The sequence below is a fragment of the Gadus macrocephalus genome, chromosome 17 (genome assembly GCF_031168955.1).
Source record: "Gadus macrocephalus chromosome 17, ASM3116895v1".
Lineage (NCBI taxonomy): Eukaryota > Metazoa > Chordata > Actinopteri > Gadiformes > Gadidae > Gadus > Gadus macrocephalus.
Window position 1 is genome coordinate 3,122,644 of NC_082398.1, and position 17,281 is coordinate 3,139,924.

The window sequence follows — 17,281 nt, forward strand, 5'->3', positions numbered from 1 at the left end:
GTCCCGTAATTGCCTCCATGCTTAGACCACAGTGTGCTACGAAAGTGTGTTTTCAGAGAGTGTGTGTGTGTGTGTGCGTGCGTGAGCATGCATGTGTTTGCATCACCGCCTCTCAGTTGTATGGAGAATGTCAATAAACGCGGCAAAGTGCTCGCTCAGCATCAGCTCAGCATTAGCCGCTGCGTCCAGATCAGTTCAGCGCCTTTAAGCACGCAGTGTGTCTTCCAAAAGAGGCGGACGGCTGGGCTGAGATGCTCTTAACGCTTTACAACGCGTCCGTCATGTTGTAATCCGGAAGTTAATTGGTCTTCCCCGCTGACGGACACGGATGTCACACGCCAGCACTCACGCACAGGTCATGTTGCCTTTTCCTTTGGCCACACGCCACTGGTGTATATTTATACACACAATGCCGAAAAACAAACGTTAGGCACGATCTCTATTAAAGTACGCTGGCTCGCTCTCGAAACGTGTGTTGCGCTCACATCCTTTTTGGTTTGGCGGGTTGTAAGTATAAATAGACAGCGACGCAACGCAACAGTTTCCTCACAGTGGAACTCATGTGGCTCACCCTCCCAACAAACCACCGCCCCTCTGCCATCCGGTCGGTCCGTCCAGTCCGGCGTCCCGGTACATACACAGTCAGGGTTGCATCTGCGAGGATGGAACGAGTTGCCCGGGAATTACCCCGGTACCGCTCTGAACCGATGACCTGCCGGTGTTCTCGTCCACACCTGCTCGTCTCGGAGCGGTCGGACACACAGAGGTGGACCGCTGCGATCCTGACCTTACAGTCAGGACGCCTCCGCAGGGAGGGGGGGAGGAGGAGGGGAGGAGAGGAAGAGGGAGAGAGGAGGGAAGCTGTGTGGAGCGGGGAGGAGAGGAGGAGGGCATGGGGGAGGGCAGAGAGGAGAAGAGGGTACAATATGGGAGCGGGGAAGGAGGATGAATGTGGAGAGCTTTGTTGAGGGGAGGAGGAAATAGAGGAGGGTAGAAAGGAGAGGAGGATACAATAAGGGAGCGGAGAGGGAGGAGGAACATACGGTAGAGGAAGGTGAGGAAGAGAGAGAAAGCTGTGTCGAGGAGATGAAGAGAGGAAGAGAGAGGGAGGCGAGGAGGGTACAATATGGGAGCATAGAGGAATGGAATAGGAGAGGAGGAGAAGGAGGAGAAAAAAAGGGAAGGAGGAGAGAGGAGGAAGAGGAGTGGCAGGCAGATATCCACCAAAAGAGAACAGGGAGGAAGAGACGCAGCGTGCCGGAACGGTTGGAGAGTATATAAAAGGAAGATCAGAGTCACGGAGTGTAATTGATTGATAATTGATGTATTCTGATCCCGAAGAAAAGTGCAAGGGAAGATAAGGATTGCAGGAGAGGACACTGCGGCGACTCTCCGCAGTCAACCATCAGGGACGCAGGAGATTACTTCAAATCCGTCGTCGTAGTAACGTCCTTAATTGCCGTGGCCCTGTGATAAGGGAGTGATGTAATCAGGAATCAGAGGCATTGAGCAGCCTCCGAGGAAGTGGCCCGGCTCAGAAGATCAAGCTCAACGAGGAAAAGAGACAAAGCTAATGAATGAATTAGAGAAGCTAAATACGTTACCCAAATGAATCCGAAACGTTAAAAGTATTATGCATATCTTTTCAAAAAAAATTGGGGTCGAGCTTATTTGATTTGAAGACAGGCAGCCTACCATAGACTAGTGCTCCCGGGACGAGAGAACAAAGAGAACCACGACAGAACCACGTGTGTTGGGCTCTGCTTGCCGAGACGCCTGAAGCCCACGTGATGACATAAAAACGGCGGGGGTTTGGGCAAAGTGGCCCAACGTAAAGATAAAACAAAACACATGAAGAGACGAATAGGCTCACGCTAATTGATTCACCTCCCCTTTTAGCGTCGTCGACAAGCAGCTGTTTGATGAGGAAGGTACGCCCCCCCCTCTCTCCCCCCTCTCTCCCCCCCTCTCTCCCCCCCCCCCTCCCAGCCCCGGGGCGCTTTGAAGCTAATGCCTCCTGGCCTTATTGGATTTCTGGTTTGGAAACTTCCCGTGTCCTCCGAGCGCAGACGCCGGCTCGGGCGGGGGGGGGGGGGGGCTCGGAAGACGCGTGTATAAAAGTAATCCAGGTAGCTCAGAGAAGGCCGACACAATGGGATTAGCATCGCCGTCGTCAGTTGAGGAATTAGCCCGACGAGCTAGCTCCCCGCCGCCGCCGCCGCCGCGATCTCCCATAAGTCTCCCCTCCTTATGTTCGGAGAGATTGCGTGCGTTTATCTCACTGTAAAAAGGCAGAAAGTGAAGCAACGAGGGTGGGGGGGGGGCGGGGCGGGGGGGGTTTAAATCGCATGCAGTATTGATGATATCCATCTAATCCTGGGGTAAAGGTCTCCGCGGGGAGGCCAAATGGGCATAACTTTGTTCTATAAGTGAGGGATGGCGCCCCGGCGCACTGTGGGACTCCCCTCGGAGCCCTCTTACTCTGCAAGTGACAAAAACGTTTTCTGCGGCCCATTTAGCCACGCTGCCTGCCGCCCTCTTCCCTCATTCCCTCTTCCTTCTGCGTCTCCTGCTTCCTCTTCATCTGCTCCTAGGTTGTTTCTTGTTCTTGTCATACACATCGGCCACCTCCACTTCCTCCTCATCGTCATCACTCTCTTCCCCCTTTGCCCCCCTCTTCATCATTCTCTTCCCTTTCCTCCTCGATTCCCTCCTCCTCCCCCTCCCTCCCACCTCCTCCTCCTCCTCCTCCTCCTCCACCCCCTCCTCCTCCTCCTCTTCCCCCCCCCTCTTCCTCCTCCTCCTCCACCCCCTCCTCCTCCTCCACCCCCTCCTCCTCCTCCTCTCCCCCCCCCCTCTTCCTCCTCCTCCTCCTACCGCTCCTTCTCCACCCCCTCCTCCCCCTCTCCCCCCCTCCTCTTCCTCCGCCTCCTTCCCCCTCCTCCTACCTCTCATCCTCCTCCCCCTCCTCTTCCTCCTCCTCCCCCTCCCTCCCACCTCCTTCTCCCCCCTCCTCCTAGCTCTCCTCTTCTTCCTCCTCCTCCTCCTCCTCCCCCTCCCTCCCTCCTCCTAGCTCCCCTCCTCCTCCCCCTCCTCCTCCTCTACCTCCTCCTCCTCTTCCCCCCCTCTTCCTCCTCCCCATCCTCCTCTTACTCCGCCTCCTCCCCCCTCCTCCTACCTCTCATCCTCCGCCCCCGCTCTTCATCCTCCTCCTCTTCCTCCTCCTCTTCCCCCTCCTCCTCCTCCTCTCCCCCCCCTCTTCCTCCTCCCCCCCCCCCACCTCCACTCCCTGTGGGCTTAAAGGAGAGGCCCCGTGTTTATCCACCACCTTATTTAATTGTCTTGGCGGGGGCCCGGCGCCTCGTCTCAATCCTCGTGGAGCACACTGGGATCCATCCACGCGCTAGCGTTCCACCGTTATGGGAAATTAATTACCCAGAAAACAACTGGGGTCGTAAGAGCGCTAATGACAAAATAACAAGGCAAGAGGGGGTCTTGTGTTGTGATCACGCGCAGTGACGAACGCACACAAGACGGGGGAGAAAACAGAGAGAAGCCTGCAGGTTAATTAGCGGTGGCGGGTGGTGGTAGCTCATTTTAATCAATGGTGCAGTGTTTATGGTCTGGGATGCATTTGTTTTAATGTTGCCGTTGTTTATTTTTTATTTTGTTTGGCCAAACACAATAACTACATTCCCAAACTACCATTAACTGTTCAATATTTCTGACCAAAAATCAAACCTAGAATTAAACGTTAGTATTAATGGTTCTGCAGAGTTGCACCGCAGTTTCCGCTCAAAGTCAAATGTTAAGGCGGAGTGTGTTAAAATGACGTTTGTGTGGCCAGAAGTGCTCGAACGAGTCGCCGATAAATAAGAGCGATTGGGCGGCAATGGGCAGGGTGGCGACCACACAGGGAAACACAAGACCCGCAGCGGGGAGCACTCCGTTCTTGGCAGCGTCCGAGAACATTAGTCTCTCTCTGTCTTTCTCTCTCTCTGTCTTTCTCTCTCTCTCTCTCTCTCTTTCCCTCTCTCTCTCTCTTTCCCTCTCTCTGTCTTTCTCTCTCTCTCTTTCTCTCTCTTTCCCTCTCTCTGTCTTTCTCGCTCTCTGTCTTTCTCTCTCTCTGTCTTTCTCTCTCTCTCTCTCTCTCTCTCTCTCTCTCTCTCTCTCTCTCTCCCCCTTTCTCTCTCTCTCAGCTGCGTCTACATCACTTCTGTGATGTGTAAAGGAGTATTTAAACAGCCGGGGAAATGAAAGCCAATTATACAATCACACTTCCTTCATCTCTTTCATTCTTTCTCTCCTCAACTCGAGTATTCATTATTAATGTACCTCATAGTTGCTTTCTTCCACTGTTACGGTCACCCGTAGTTATTTTCAGCCATAGCTACAGTAACCCATAGGGTCTTTCATATAGAGTTTATGTAATCCATTCTTATGGTCACCCATTTTTACTTTCTCCATGGTTAATGCAACCCTTGGTTACTTTCATCCAAAGTTGACCTTCCAAAGTCCAGAGTTACCGTCGTCCCTAGTTACTGTAGCCCATAGTTACAGTCATCCAGAGTTACTGCTGTCCATCGGAACTGTATCCCGTAGTTACTGTAACCCAAAGTCAATGTTGTCCATAGCAGCTGTTACTGTTCATAGCAACTGTCGTCCATAGTTAAAGAAGATAAAAGGTAGAGTTTATTAACCATGTGAAGTCTGAATGTTTGTTGATAGTATTCCTTGCATTCTGTGTTTTCCCGTGTGTGTGTGTGTGTGTGTGTGTGTGTGCGTGCGCGCCGTGCGTGTGTGTGCGCGTGCGCTCCAGGTTCGGCGACGGCTACACGGTGGTGGTGCGCGTGGGGGGCTCGCCGCCCGCCCTGGCCCCCGTGGAGCACTTCATCCAGGAGGGCTTCCCGGGCTGCGTGCTGAAGGAGAAGCACCACAACACGCTGCAGTACCAGCTGCCCTACCGCCAGGGGGCGCTGGCCGCCGTGTTCGGCCAGTTCACGCGGCGGCAGCAGCAGCTCGGCATCGAGGACTACTCGGTGTCCCAGACCACGCTGGACCAGGTGAGGGCGGGTCCTGAGGGGGGCGGGGCCTGAGGGGGGCGGGGCCTGAGGGGGGGGGGGGCGGGACCAGGGGGGTACCTCACCGCGCGACACGCGAAACACGACCCGAGATACCGACAATATCGAGATACAGCGATGGTCCGGTAATCGATATATTGTTAGACAGTTCCTATAACGATGCATCAGGATATATGTCTAACGATGATTACTAAATGACTGCTAAAAGGCAAAGTGCTGGATTTCGGCCTTTATTAACGGTCCAAACTGAGATTTTTAGTTACTCGGTTGCAAACCGATAAAAATGTGGAGGATCCTATTGGCCCAAAGTGCTACTATGACGAGGGGAAGTCTTTCTATGTCATGCTGATCTTGGTTGGTTAATTTCCGTTGGCCTTATTTTATTAATTAAAATGTTGATATTTGGGGCAATATTTCCTGTCTTACTCTTCATGAATAAAGCATTCAAATGCAACAAAAAAATAAATATACTATAATATATTGGGAATATAGGGCGACGATGTATCATCACTGTCGACTGTCCACTGTCCACTATCATCACTGTCCCACCCCTACCATCAAGCACCCGTACCTCGTTAACGTGCGCGCCCATAACAAGCTAGGCTGTACCTGGTCAACCTCGTTAACGTGCACGTTTGTATCTGTGCTCGCTTGATATCGATCGATTTATTATTTTAGTTTTTCATTACTTTTGGATGTTTAAATTGGCCGAGGACCCAAGGAGGAACGAGCATTGGTCCGAAGCCAGAATAGGATTAGATTGAGATTCTTTCTCGTAATTAAATTTCTTCGATTCTAATTAAGTTTTTGAAACTTGTTTCTCTCCTATGCCTTGGTCATCAGGTCTCAACAGATGGGCGGGTGATTAGTTAAATAATTTTCAACAGAGAACAAAAAACACAATATACAACCCGGGCACGATGACAGAACGAAGAACAGAGTTTCGTGTCTTATCTTAACGCTTCTTCCTCTTTGATTCTCTGCCTCGTGTGACAGATAACGCTTTCGTTATCAGCAATGGAGCGTCAAAAGTCCAAAACAAACCTGAAAGCCGTTTCATAACTATTATTGGTGCTAGCGGTTTAACCAGAGGGCCGTGTTCTGCGAGATATAGCAGATTCTCTGATTCTCACATTCTCCGATTCTGACGCTGGTTCTCGACGGCGTCGCACGGCGTTTCATTCCAGCCGTGCGGGTCGGTGGCAGAAACATTTCCCGAGACACTCGGTTGCATCTTCCAAGCGATAATTTGTTTGTGATGAGGAGTGCAAGGTATTTTTACCCCGCTGTTATTTTTTGCCACCGAGCTTATTAGAAGAAAAAAACACAAAGAAAACTCACACACACACACATGCGCGCGTACACTTTGATGCTGTTCCCTTCACATGTAGAGGTGCAAAAATAAACCCAGCTCTGGCGGTTACCTCCCCCCCCCCGACGTGACACCAGCAGAACTTTGAAATCAGACCGCTTAAAGCAGCGCCATCACCAACTGCATTACCACCACTGTCAACAACACCATCACCAACACCATCACCAATGCAGTCACCCACACCGTCAGCAACACCGTCACCATCACCAACACCAATACAGTCACCAACACATCATCAATACAGTCACCAATACAGTCACCCACACCGTCACCGATACAGTCACCAACACCGTCACCAATACAGTCACCCACACCGTCACCAATACAGTCACCAACACCGTCACCAATACAGTCACCCACACCGTCACCAATACAGTCACCCACACCGTCACCAATACAGTCACCCACACCGTCACCGATACAGTCACCCACACCGTCACCAATACAGTCACCCACACCGTCACCGATACAGTCACCCACACCATCACCGATACAGTCACCCACACCGTCACCAATACAGTCCCCAACACCGTCACCAATACAGTCACCCACACCATCACCGATACAGTCACCCACACCGTCACCGATACAGTCACCCACACCGTCACCAATACAGTCCCCAACACCGTCACCAATACAGTCACCCACACCATCACCGATACAGTCACCCACACCGTCAGCAACACCGTCACCATCACCAACACCAATACAGTCACCAACACATCATCAATACAGTCACCAATACAGTCCCCCACACCGTCACCAATACAGTCCCCAACACCGTCACCAATACAGTCACCAACACCGTCACCAACACAGTCACCAACACCATCACCAATACAGTCCCCCACACCGTCACCAATACAGTCACCATCACCAACCCCAACACCGTCACCATCACCAACACCAATACAGTCACCCACACCGTCACCAATACAGTCACCCACACCATCACCGATACAGTCACCAACACCGTCACCAATACAGTCACCCACACCGTCACCGATACAGTCACCAACACCATCACCAATACAGTCCCCCACACCGTCACCGATACAGTCACCAACACCATCACCAATACAGTCCCCCACACCGTCACCGATACAGTCCCCCACACCGTCACCAACAACATCAACAACACCATCACCAACACCGTCACCAACCACATTGACAACACCATCCCCAACACCGTCACCAACCACATCAACAGCACCATCCCCAACACCGTCACCAACCACATCAACAGCACCATCCCCAACACCGTCACCAACCACATCAATAGCACCATCACCAACACCGTCACCAACCACATCAACAGCACCATCCCCAACACCGTCACCAACCACATCAATAGCACCATCACCAACACCGTCACCAACCACATCAATAGCACCATCACCAACACCGTCACCAACCACATCAATAGCACCATCCCCAACACCGTCACCAACCACATCAATAGCACCATCCCCAACACCGTCACCAACCACATCAACAGCACCATCCCCAACACCGTCACCAACCACATCAATAGCACCATCACCAACACCGTCACCAACCACATCAACAGCACCATCCCCAACACCGTCACCAACCACATCAATAGCACCATCACCAACACCGTCACCAACCACATCAATAGCACCATCACCAACACCGTCACCAACCACATCAATAGCACCATCACCAACACCGTCACCAACCACATCAATAGCACCATCACCAACACCGTCACCAACCACATCAATAGCACCATCACCAACACCGTCACCAACCACATCAATAGCACCATCACCAACACCGTCACCAACCACATCAATAGCACCATCCCCAACACCGTCACCAACCACATCAATAGCACCATCACCAACACCGTCACCAACCACATCAACAGCACCATCACCAACACCGTCACCAACCACATCAATAGCACCATCACCAACACCGTCACCAACCACATCAATAGCACCATCACCAACACCGTCACCAACCACATCAATAGCACCATCACCAACACCGTCACCAACCACATCAATAGCACCATCACCAACACCGTCACCAACCACATCAATAGCACCATCACCAACACCGTCACCAACCACATCAATAGCACCATCACCAACACCGTCACCAACCACATCAATAGCACCATCACCAACACCGTCACCAACCACATCAATAGCACCATCCCCAACACCGTCACCAACCACATCAACAGCACCATCACCAACACCGTCACCAACCACATCAATAGCACCATCCCCAACACCGTCACCAACCACATCAATAGCACCATCACCAACACCGTCACCAGGCTCTCGATCGATGGAGGTTTTTCGATCCGGAGGCCGGTGGTCCGTTTTCAGCGCGGCTACGGCGGCCCTCGTGGCCCAGAGCCCCTCTTCTGCTCCCGGGGCTTCCTTTGATCAGCGCGGCCTGTGATCCACACTCTGCGCTGCCAGAGACGGGCCAGGGGAGGGGGAGTCAAGCGGGGGTGGCGGGCGGAGGGGGAGACGATCCACTGTAGGCTTAGAGACTGGGGATGTGTGAGCACCGTGTTCACAACGGATGCTGTCTTTATTTTGTTGCCTTTTAGAAAACTCTGTTTGTGTTTACCTATGTGTGTGTGTGCGCGTGTGTTTGTGTGTGTGTGTGTGCGCGTGCATGTCTATTTCGTTAGTGTTAGTGTGTGTGTGTTCATGTGTGTGTGCGCGTGCATGTCTGTTTCATGTTAGTGTGTGTGCGTGTGCATGAGTGTGTGTGTGTGTGCGTGTGTGTGCAGTGTTAGCGAGTGTGCATGTGTGTGTGTGTGTATGTGTGTGTGTCCTTTAAACAGCCCCAGGGATGTGCCGCAGTCAGGCAGGGGGGTCACTGTGTGAAGAGGGGTACCCCGGCTGCAGGGGAGGGTGGAGGCGGGGGGAGGAGAGTGGAGGGGGGGGGGGAAACACACCCACAGAGGGAGAGGGGTCACCAAAGGTGTCCCGTCCTACCAGGGCGTTGGGGAGAGAGAGATTCAAATCTACCACTTACTTATCCGATGGAGCAAGGTTAGAGAGAGGAGGCTGTGTGTGTGTGTGTGTGTGTGTGTGTGTGTGTGTGTGTGTGTGTGTGTGTGTGTGTGTGTGTGTGTGTGTGTGTGTGTGTGTGTGTGTGTGTGTGTGTGTGTGTGCCAGTGACGGCCTTTGTGTGTGTGTGTTTGCGCGCCAGTGACGGCCTTTGTGTGTGTGTGTGTGTGTGTGTTTGCGCGCCAGTGACGGCCTTTGTGTGTGTGTTTGCGTGCCAGTGACGGCCTTTGTGTGTGTGTGTGTGTGTGTGTGTTTGCGCGCCAGTGACCGACAGCATGTGTGTGTGTCATGAGGGCCTGCATGTGGGTTTGTGTGTTTGTGTGTGCTCCTCGTTCTCCATCCTTATCTCAAATAAAAAACAAACAGCCCCTTCATAATGAACACCGCCCCGGCCTCCGCTATCTCCTCCACGGAAATGTTTACGGAAGGCCGGACGAACTCTGTCTGAAGGACATCATACGTGTGTGTGTGTGTGTGTGTGTGTGTGTGTGTGTGTGTGTGTGTGTGTGTGTGTGTGTGTGTGTGTGTGTGTGTGTGTGTGTGTGTGTGTGTGTGTGTGTGTGTGTGTGTGGATATGTATTCACTCACACACTCTCTCCACCTTGCAGTGGTCAATATTCACCAAATCAGACTCGGTTCATAAATCATACTTGCGTCCGGAAGGTCATCCCTTTAAGACAGAGAAAGAGGGTTCACCTCTCTTTGTGTGTGTGTGTGTGTGTGTGTGTGTGTGTGTGTGTGTGTGTGTGTGTGTGTGTGTGTGTGTGATTTATAGAGAGCAGTGTTGACCTGCTCTGTGCGACTTGGACCACAATTAGTATTGATCGTGGCGGGTCGCCGTGTGAGGCGCGGTTGTCAGTCAGATGGGGCCCGACGTGCTAAGGTTGACTTCATTGGGTGCATTGTAAAGAAAATGGAGAGAAAGGGGGCCGGGTGGTCGGGGGGGGGGGGGGGGGGGTTGCGTCTCAATCTAAACTACTCTGCTTGGTCTTAGTTTTCTTCTCTTTCTAAAGGCTCAGTTATAGTTCCACGTCGACGCAACGCATGACAGTGCAGCTGCTTCGACGCAGTCGTGATCCTTTTTTGGTACTGCGGTTAGTTACTTGGGTTTGAGCGAGAGGACTGATCACAGCCCATGCTGATGTGTCGCAATTTGATGGAGGCGCACGCCAGGCCTTTGCGTTGGACGCAAGGACGTAACGGGTCCGTAGACCCCCCTTGCGTTGCGTCGACGTTGAACCATAGCCAAGCCTTGAGTCGACCGTTTTCTGCTCTTCCTCGCGGGAAAACAAAACGGGAGAACGGGTTTATTGTTATTAACGGCGATAAGTCGATGTGTAAGTACGATGCTTCTGTTTGTGGCGGACGTACGTCGGTGGTTTGAAAACGCTGAAAGCTTTTGTCTCTTTGAAAATGTTACAAAAGGTTTACCGAGGCTTTGTGGACAATCAACCTCACTGTTCCTGAACCGAAAAGAAAAATGTTTTCCAAGTGTCGGTTCGACGTATGTCTGACCGGTTTGCTTAGACTGTAAGAGGTCAGGTGAGGTGGCACAGTATAGCAAATACAATTCTAAAGGAAGAACCATCAATCTTTCTCATACAGCAGGGAACCCCCACGCTCTTAGACGAACCAGTCACCCCTTTACCCGAACAAACCTTTCAACAGCCAGGCCGAGTGACTCGCATGTCGTTTGAGGATCAGACGCCCTGACACTGGGGGGAGGGGGGGGGGGGGGGTATGTTGTCCATTGATTCAGACTTCTGTACGTGAACAAATGGCCGCCTGTAAGAGGTTCAACCCCACTGGTGTCGTTGCTGTGCTTTAAGTTGTGATGCTTTTTTTTTTAAGTTGTAATACTTTTTTTTCCACCCCCTACCCGATACGATGGTTTGACAACTCTAACCTTGACGAAGTTTAATCGATGCACCGATATCAAACATTTTAAAGCTACATACTTTCAAATTAAAAGTTACAACGCACTACTCTAATGTACTTTTCATCATCATCATCATCAGAGGATTTGGCCAACATTAACATTTACCGTTTATTAACGTTCATTTACAAGAGAAGTTGCCGAGGGGATGCAAACCTATCAAAGAAAATCTGGGGAAAATGAAAAAACAAGTTTTTAGCCGAGAGTTTAGCCGACAAAGTGCCCCTTTCTCCATGCCAGGACATTATGCCCCTGTATCAAAATCATCAACTCCATGTTCCACTGTTGGCTGCTTCAATAAAAGCTGTGTTGCTCCTTAAAGAGTTAAGAGCTTATAAATTAGCCCCCCCCTCCCTTACTCGAAGTCCGCCCGCATACTTTATCTGGAACAATAAACGTTAAAAGGGTCACAGAGCCAATGATGTGAAACTTAATGCACAATACATTTTCTAGAATGTTCCAGGGAAGACGGTTTGTTTAATGCCTCTCCGAAAAACAAAAAACAAACTCGTCAAAACGTGAATGACTGGCGATGACTGGCGATGTATTTTTCATTGGTTTTATGATGCCAGTGTGTTTTTGAAAAGCGTACTTTATAGTCGCCGGCTAATGGACGAGGCGGGGGGAAATAACAGTGGGTCACTCAAGCTTTTATTATTCCTTGGTTTTCATGGAGATGGATGATGAAAACGAGAGGAGAGAGGAAAAAAACACCTGGTCCTTTTCAGCGTTTGACTGCAGCCCTCGGTTCAACCTCAATGTTCTCTTTGAAGGGGGCAAAAAGACTTTTCACGACGCCATGTTCTGTAATGTTGTTTATCCTCCTTGTAAACGATAAAAGAGCAGGGTTTTTTAATGTTTTTTTTTCCGTTAAAGAACCGAGACGCACGCCAGAAAAAGATTAATAAAATATAAGTAAAATGGAGGATTCTAGCATCTCCTCTCTTCCCCCCCCCCCCCCCCCCCCCCCCCTTTTCTCTCTGGCTTGTATTCTTTCTTCCATCACCCGGTTCTGAAGTTCAGCTTCAGAGGACCGAACATCCATGGAATCCAAAAGGGGGACGTTTTTGTCCACCACTGGAATATGAACTTTTTACATTTACCAACCTCTTCTCTCTCTCTCTCTCCCCTTCTCTCTCCCTCCTCCCCCTCTCTTCACCTCAACCTACCCAGGTCTTTGTCAACTTCGCCAAACACCAGCACAGTGACCAGGAAGCCCTCAAAAGCTACGAGCAGCCAGTGGACCTCTCCGACGAGATCGTCCTGCGGTCGGTGGAGCGCGTCTGAGCAGGTCGGACACACGGCCCCAGACGTCATAGAGCTTCACACGTATACCTCCCATTCTCAACCTTCAACTATTGTTTAAAATGCTAGAAAATATTCATATATATATATATATATATATATATATATATATAATTATATATGAAGAGAGAGAAAGTGCAAGAAAGAGAGAATTATATGATATGCTTGCTGATTAGCTTTGATTGCTAAGGCGTTTCGTTTCAGACGATGTCTACGTCAGAGACCTGCGTGTATGTGTCCTTTTTTCCACAGTGATGTTTTTCATTTGATCGTGATTGCACCCGCTCCCGCTTTCAAGGGTCAGTGAAAGCTCTGCGACGCCTCGCTAATCACCAAGCCTTAATTAGCCGTGTGCAATTAGAACATCCAAAGAAACAATCTGATGTAGGAGCAGATTGCCTCAATTTAGCGGCCTTATTCGCCGGGAGATCCAAAGGGCTCGTTCACAGCGTTACCGATACCACCGTTGTTGCCTTAGCACCCATCCTGGGACTGCTTGTTCTCCGTCCAAACTCATATCCGGGTTCGGCACGAGTACACCTGAGGCTCTGCTTGCTAGCATGGCTTGAATGCGAGCTCCAACCGAATTTTCCTCCCTGATGGCACCTCTCCCCGATTAGCTAAAAAGGGAATAGCTATTGTCGAAATCTCCAACAACGGGATCACATGACCACAAAAGAGAAACCCCTCTCTCTTAAGTAATGGGAATGAAAAGCCAAACCATTGTTGTGTATACATGTTTGTGCGTTGCGCTGATTTTAAAGTGTAAAACTGTGTGTGTGTACCTATTGGATAACCTTTGTTCTCAGGAAAATTTGAAATGTATATTTACATTGTCCTTTGCATTACTCACTTGTGCCGAAAATCGCGGTTTCCGCGTTAACGATAAAACGATCCACTGAAGAACAGTAAACGCAGTTCACAAAAGCTTGAAGGCTAGCTTTAAGAACACTACTGCCATGATACGTCCATCGTGGAAACATGCATTAACTCTGTACCGAATATTGCTTCATGCCAAGATGAGAATGATTAAATATTTTTCACAAATATCTAACTGTCGAGTTGAGTTTTTCCACAATGTTTCTGAAAGCAAAATGCTCACTGCGTTGGTGTGTAACTCTATGTGTTCATCTGGTGTTCTCCAACGTCCACAGGTTCATGTTGAGGTGAAGAGGTTTCCTATGTCCATGTGTGGGGGCACGAGAGTGAGCGATGGAGTATTCTGTTGGGAGAACAAAAGCCCATTTGAAGGGTGAACAACTGACCTGATTGACCTGTTCAGTGTCGACGCTAAAGGGATTTAATACATGATGTGACATATGAGTGTATATAACGTACCAGCTTCTACTCCTCCCGCTGTTCAGATGCAGGGTCGACACTTTGCTGAGGCCAAGTTCAGTCCATTTGCTCCACTCTGTGAGCGTTGAAGTACTGTTGGCTAAAGGAAAATTCAGCAACAATGACATCGAACACATACAAGGGCAAAACTGAATCGCACGATGATGTCTCTCATCTCATCCCGATTCATTGCGTTCCAAAAATACTCATCAATCACTCACCGTTGTGATTCACCCATCAAAGCCTTGTTTTACTTTCTATTGACTGCATGCCGTTCGGTTGCGTTTATCCTATCTCTGTCTTTGTCTCTGCTGTTTTGTTGGCTATTTTCTCTTTGAGTCACTTTGCAGACGGTTTCATCTAAATGCGACCGACAACGAAGAGAGATACACAGGGGATTAAGGAGAGTAGTGCCATGCTGCAGGGTCCCTTTAGATCTTTAGATTGGGGGAATGGGGAGGGATGGAAACCCAGTAGCGTTAGGACTGTTGCTTGCTTGGTTCTCGTCCTCGTCTTTATTTCCTGAGAATGAGACGCAGCAGGAGGCATGCTAAACCACCAAATGGATGTGTGGAGATGGTCCGGTCATTTCCGCTGTCAAGCTGAAGGTTTTTTTTTTTATAAGTGTACTCTTTGTAAGTGCCCCTCGCTTCGGAAGAAACCCATTTTCGTCTTAAAACCTTGAGCACTTTTAGGATAGATTTAGAATGTAAATTTCACCTTGAGAGAGCTTTGTGTGTGGTTAGTGTCTGGTTGTGTGTTTCTCTACATATGTGCGTGTTTTTTGGATTTGTGTCCATGTCTGTGTTTACCTACATGGATGTGTGTTTTTTGTGGGTTCCCGTCTCCCGATCCACCAATCACAAAGACAAGGAGGCGCAGCTAATGGCTCTGAAAGAGTCCATTAAACTCCAAAAGCAATTCCTCCCCGTGGTTCTAAGAACGCGATTTCAATTGAACATTTCCCATGTGTGTGTGTGTGCACTCTGAGAACCGTCCAGCCTTAAGAGGCCGGGTGCATTGGGCTGCAGGTGGGGGGTCTGTGATATCGTTCCCCCATTACCTTCCCCTGAATATTAAGACCCGCGTAAAATGGGAGGCAGAGTGCCGCCGACGCTCCTCGCTGGACTTATTTGCAAGTTAAACAGGATTATTAGTTTGCAGTGAGCACAGAAAGAAATGTGATTCAGGTCCTTGTCAGCCGGGTTGCAGAGTTGGAGGGCGGAGACGTCGTTTTGAAACCTCTCATTGTACGACAATAGCGATATTACGTCTGAAATGTGAGGCCTGTCAGCCGGCAGGTCGGTGTGGCGGAGAACAAACCCACTTCCTCTCTGGGGGACTCAGACGTGAGACGAATGATGGGATCAGTACTGCTCCATCACTGTTCTCCATCTCTCTCCTCCCTCCTGCTCACTCTGGCTCTGTCCGTCTCGTGTCTGGCTTTCTCTCTCAATCTCTCGCTCTCTCTTTCTGTCTCTCTCTCTTCCTCCCTCTGTCTGTCTGTCTGTCTGTCTGTCTGTCTGTCTGTCTGTCTGTCTGTGTCTCTCTCTCTGACTCCCCCCCCTCTCTCTCTCTCACTCCCCCCCCTCTCTCTCTCTCACTCCCCCCCCCCTCTCTCTCTCCCCCCCCCCCCTCTCTCTCTCACTTCCCCCCCTCTCTCCCTCTCTCCCTCTCCCTGACAGGAGCAGTCCTCGAATCCGTCACACAGACTTCCAATCTCAAGCTCGGTCCCAGAAGTTGAAACTTTGGAGATATTGTGAAAAGCAAACAGCGTATTTCAAATCCTTCATTTGGACTGAATCTGAATGGCATCCGCTGGTTAACGGAAGCGGCTGAACTCAGTTAAATGCTACGCTAAACTTTCTCACTCACCTCTTTGACTTTGAGCATAAATATTGCACCTTAGCAGGGAGATTGTCCCGTAGTCGTACAATTCAGAGAAAAAATTCTCTTATTTTGGTCGCCTTACGTCACATTAAATTCGATGATCCCAGAAGAATATCTGAAAACCCAAAATGTATGAGATTAAATAAAGAACTAAATACAACCGAAAGTAACAGATGGAACACATCCAAACAAAATCGTGCACAGCCTAAAAGTGAAGCACAGACTTTGGAAATAGCTAAATAGTAACACAAGTCCTTTGTTCTAGCAGGAGAATTTCCCCTCCAGGGGATTTATAAAGTTGTATCTATATCTATTTCTTTACAAAGTCTATGCTTCACGTTTAGGCTGTTGACGATTTTTTAAGTAAAACAAGAAACACCAAATATTCAACAACCTTAAAGTGAAGCACACTTTAAGACTTTGTAAATACATAGTTAGAGATCGAAAAAACGTACCTATATAAAATAGATGAATCAACTATTTATTTTCCCTATTTAAATTAATCATTGTTCTCTCCCATAACGATAATTGTTCATATTAAAAACCACACGAAGTAGAGTAAAATAAAATCAAAAAACAAGTGTTTGTTTCCAGCTTAATTCTTCTGATGAACCGACTGAAAGCTGAGGGACGTCCGGCCGGCATGACTGCAAACAACAGACGTGTATTCATAACGTCGGCCCAACCGTCCTTGGGGGTATCCGACAAACTAGTTTAATTTGACCGAGACAAAGCAGGGTTTGTTTCTAACAGCTCTTTGGTCGAGCTTGTCTCTGAAAAGGGTTTTTTACCACAGTGTTTCTGCACGAGCCGTCCTGTTGCGTTATTAGTGTTATGTCTTGGCTGGAGCCCGTACCGTCCTTCAGCTCTCCTCACGTCTCCTATTGAGGCGCTGAAAGTGTGTTGTCTTTTGTTCGCTCGCTGCACGGCGGTTGATGCTCTGTCGTTGGCTGTAAGTTAACTTTCTGCTTGACGGTTTATTGCTCAAACACCTCAACGACGTACAGAAATGTATGAAATAAATATATATTTTGGTATCGTTGCAGGGAAATGCGCACCGTAAAATGACAGTTGCTACGTGGACGTGCGCTTGTTCGGAGGAAATGCGATTAACGTATTTATAGAATATTATATTTAAATAACTCTTAATATACGATTATATTTAAGCTGGGCTTACTTGCTGGATGCTTTTATTTATACAGTCTTTTAAGCCTGACATCCTTAGAGGTGGGATTGAAACCCCTGACCCTGGTGATGCTAATGCCTTGCTCCGCCATTTGACCCGGTTATGACC

At 49.4% G+C, this 17,281-nt stretch overlaps 1 protein-coding gene and 1 pseudogene across 1 annotated transcript; one reads left to right on the plus strand and one right to left on the minus strand.

The window, feature by feature from the left end:
- Nucleotides 1–2,740: 2,740 nt before the first annotated feature.
- On the minus strand, nt 2,741–3,396 carry LOC132445714 (uncharacterized; annotated as a pseudogene).
- Nucleotides 3,397–3,892: 496 nt separating this feature from the next.
- On the plus strand, nt 3,893–13,808 carry si:cabz01083442.1 (phospholipid-transporting ATPase ABCA1). The gene is given in 3 exon segments (XM_060035831.1): nt 3,893–3,901; nt 4,686–5,063; nt 12,628–13,808. Coding segments are annotated over 3 exon segments (588 nt in total). The 3' UTR covers nt 12,829–13,808.
- Nucleotides 13,809–17,281: the final 3,473 nt, after the last annotated feature.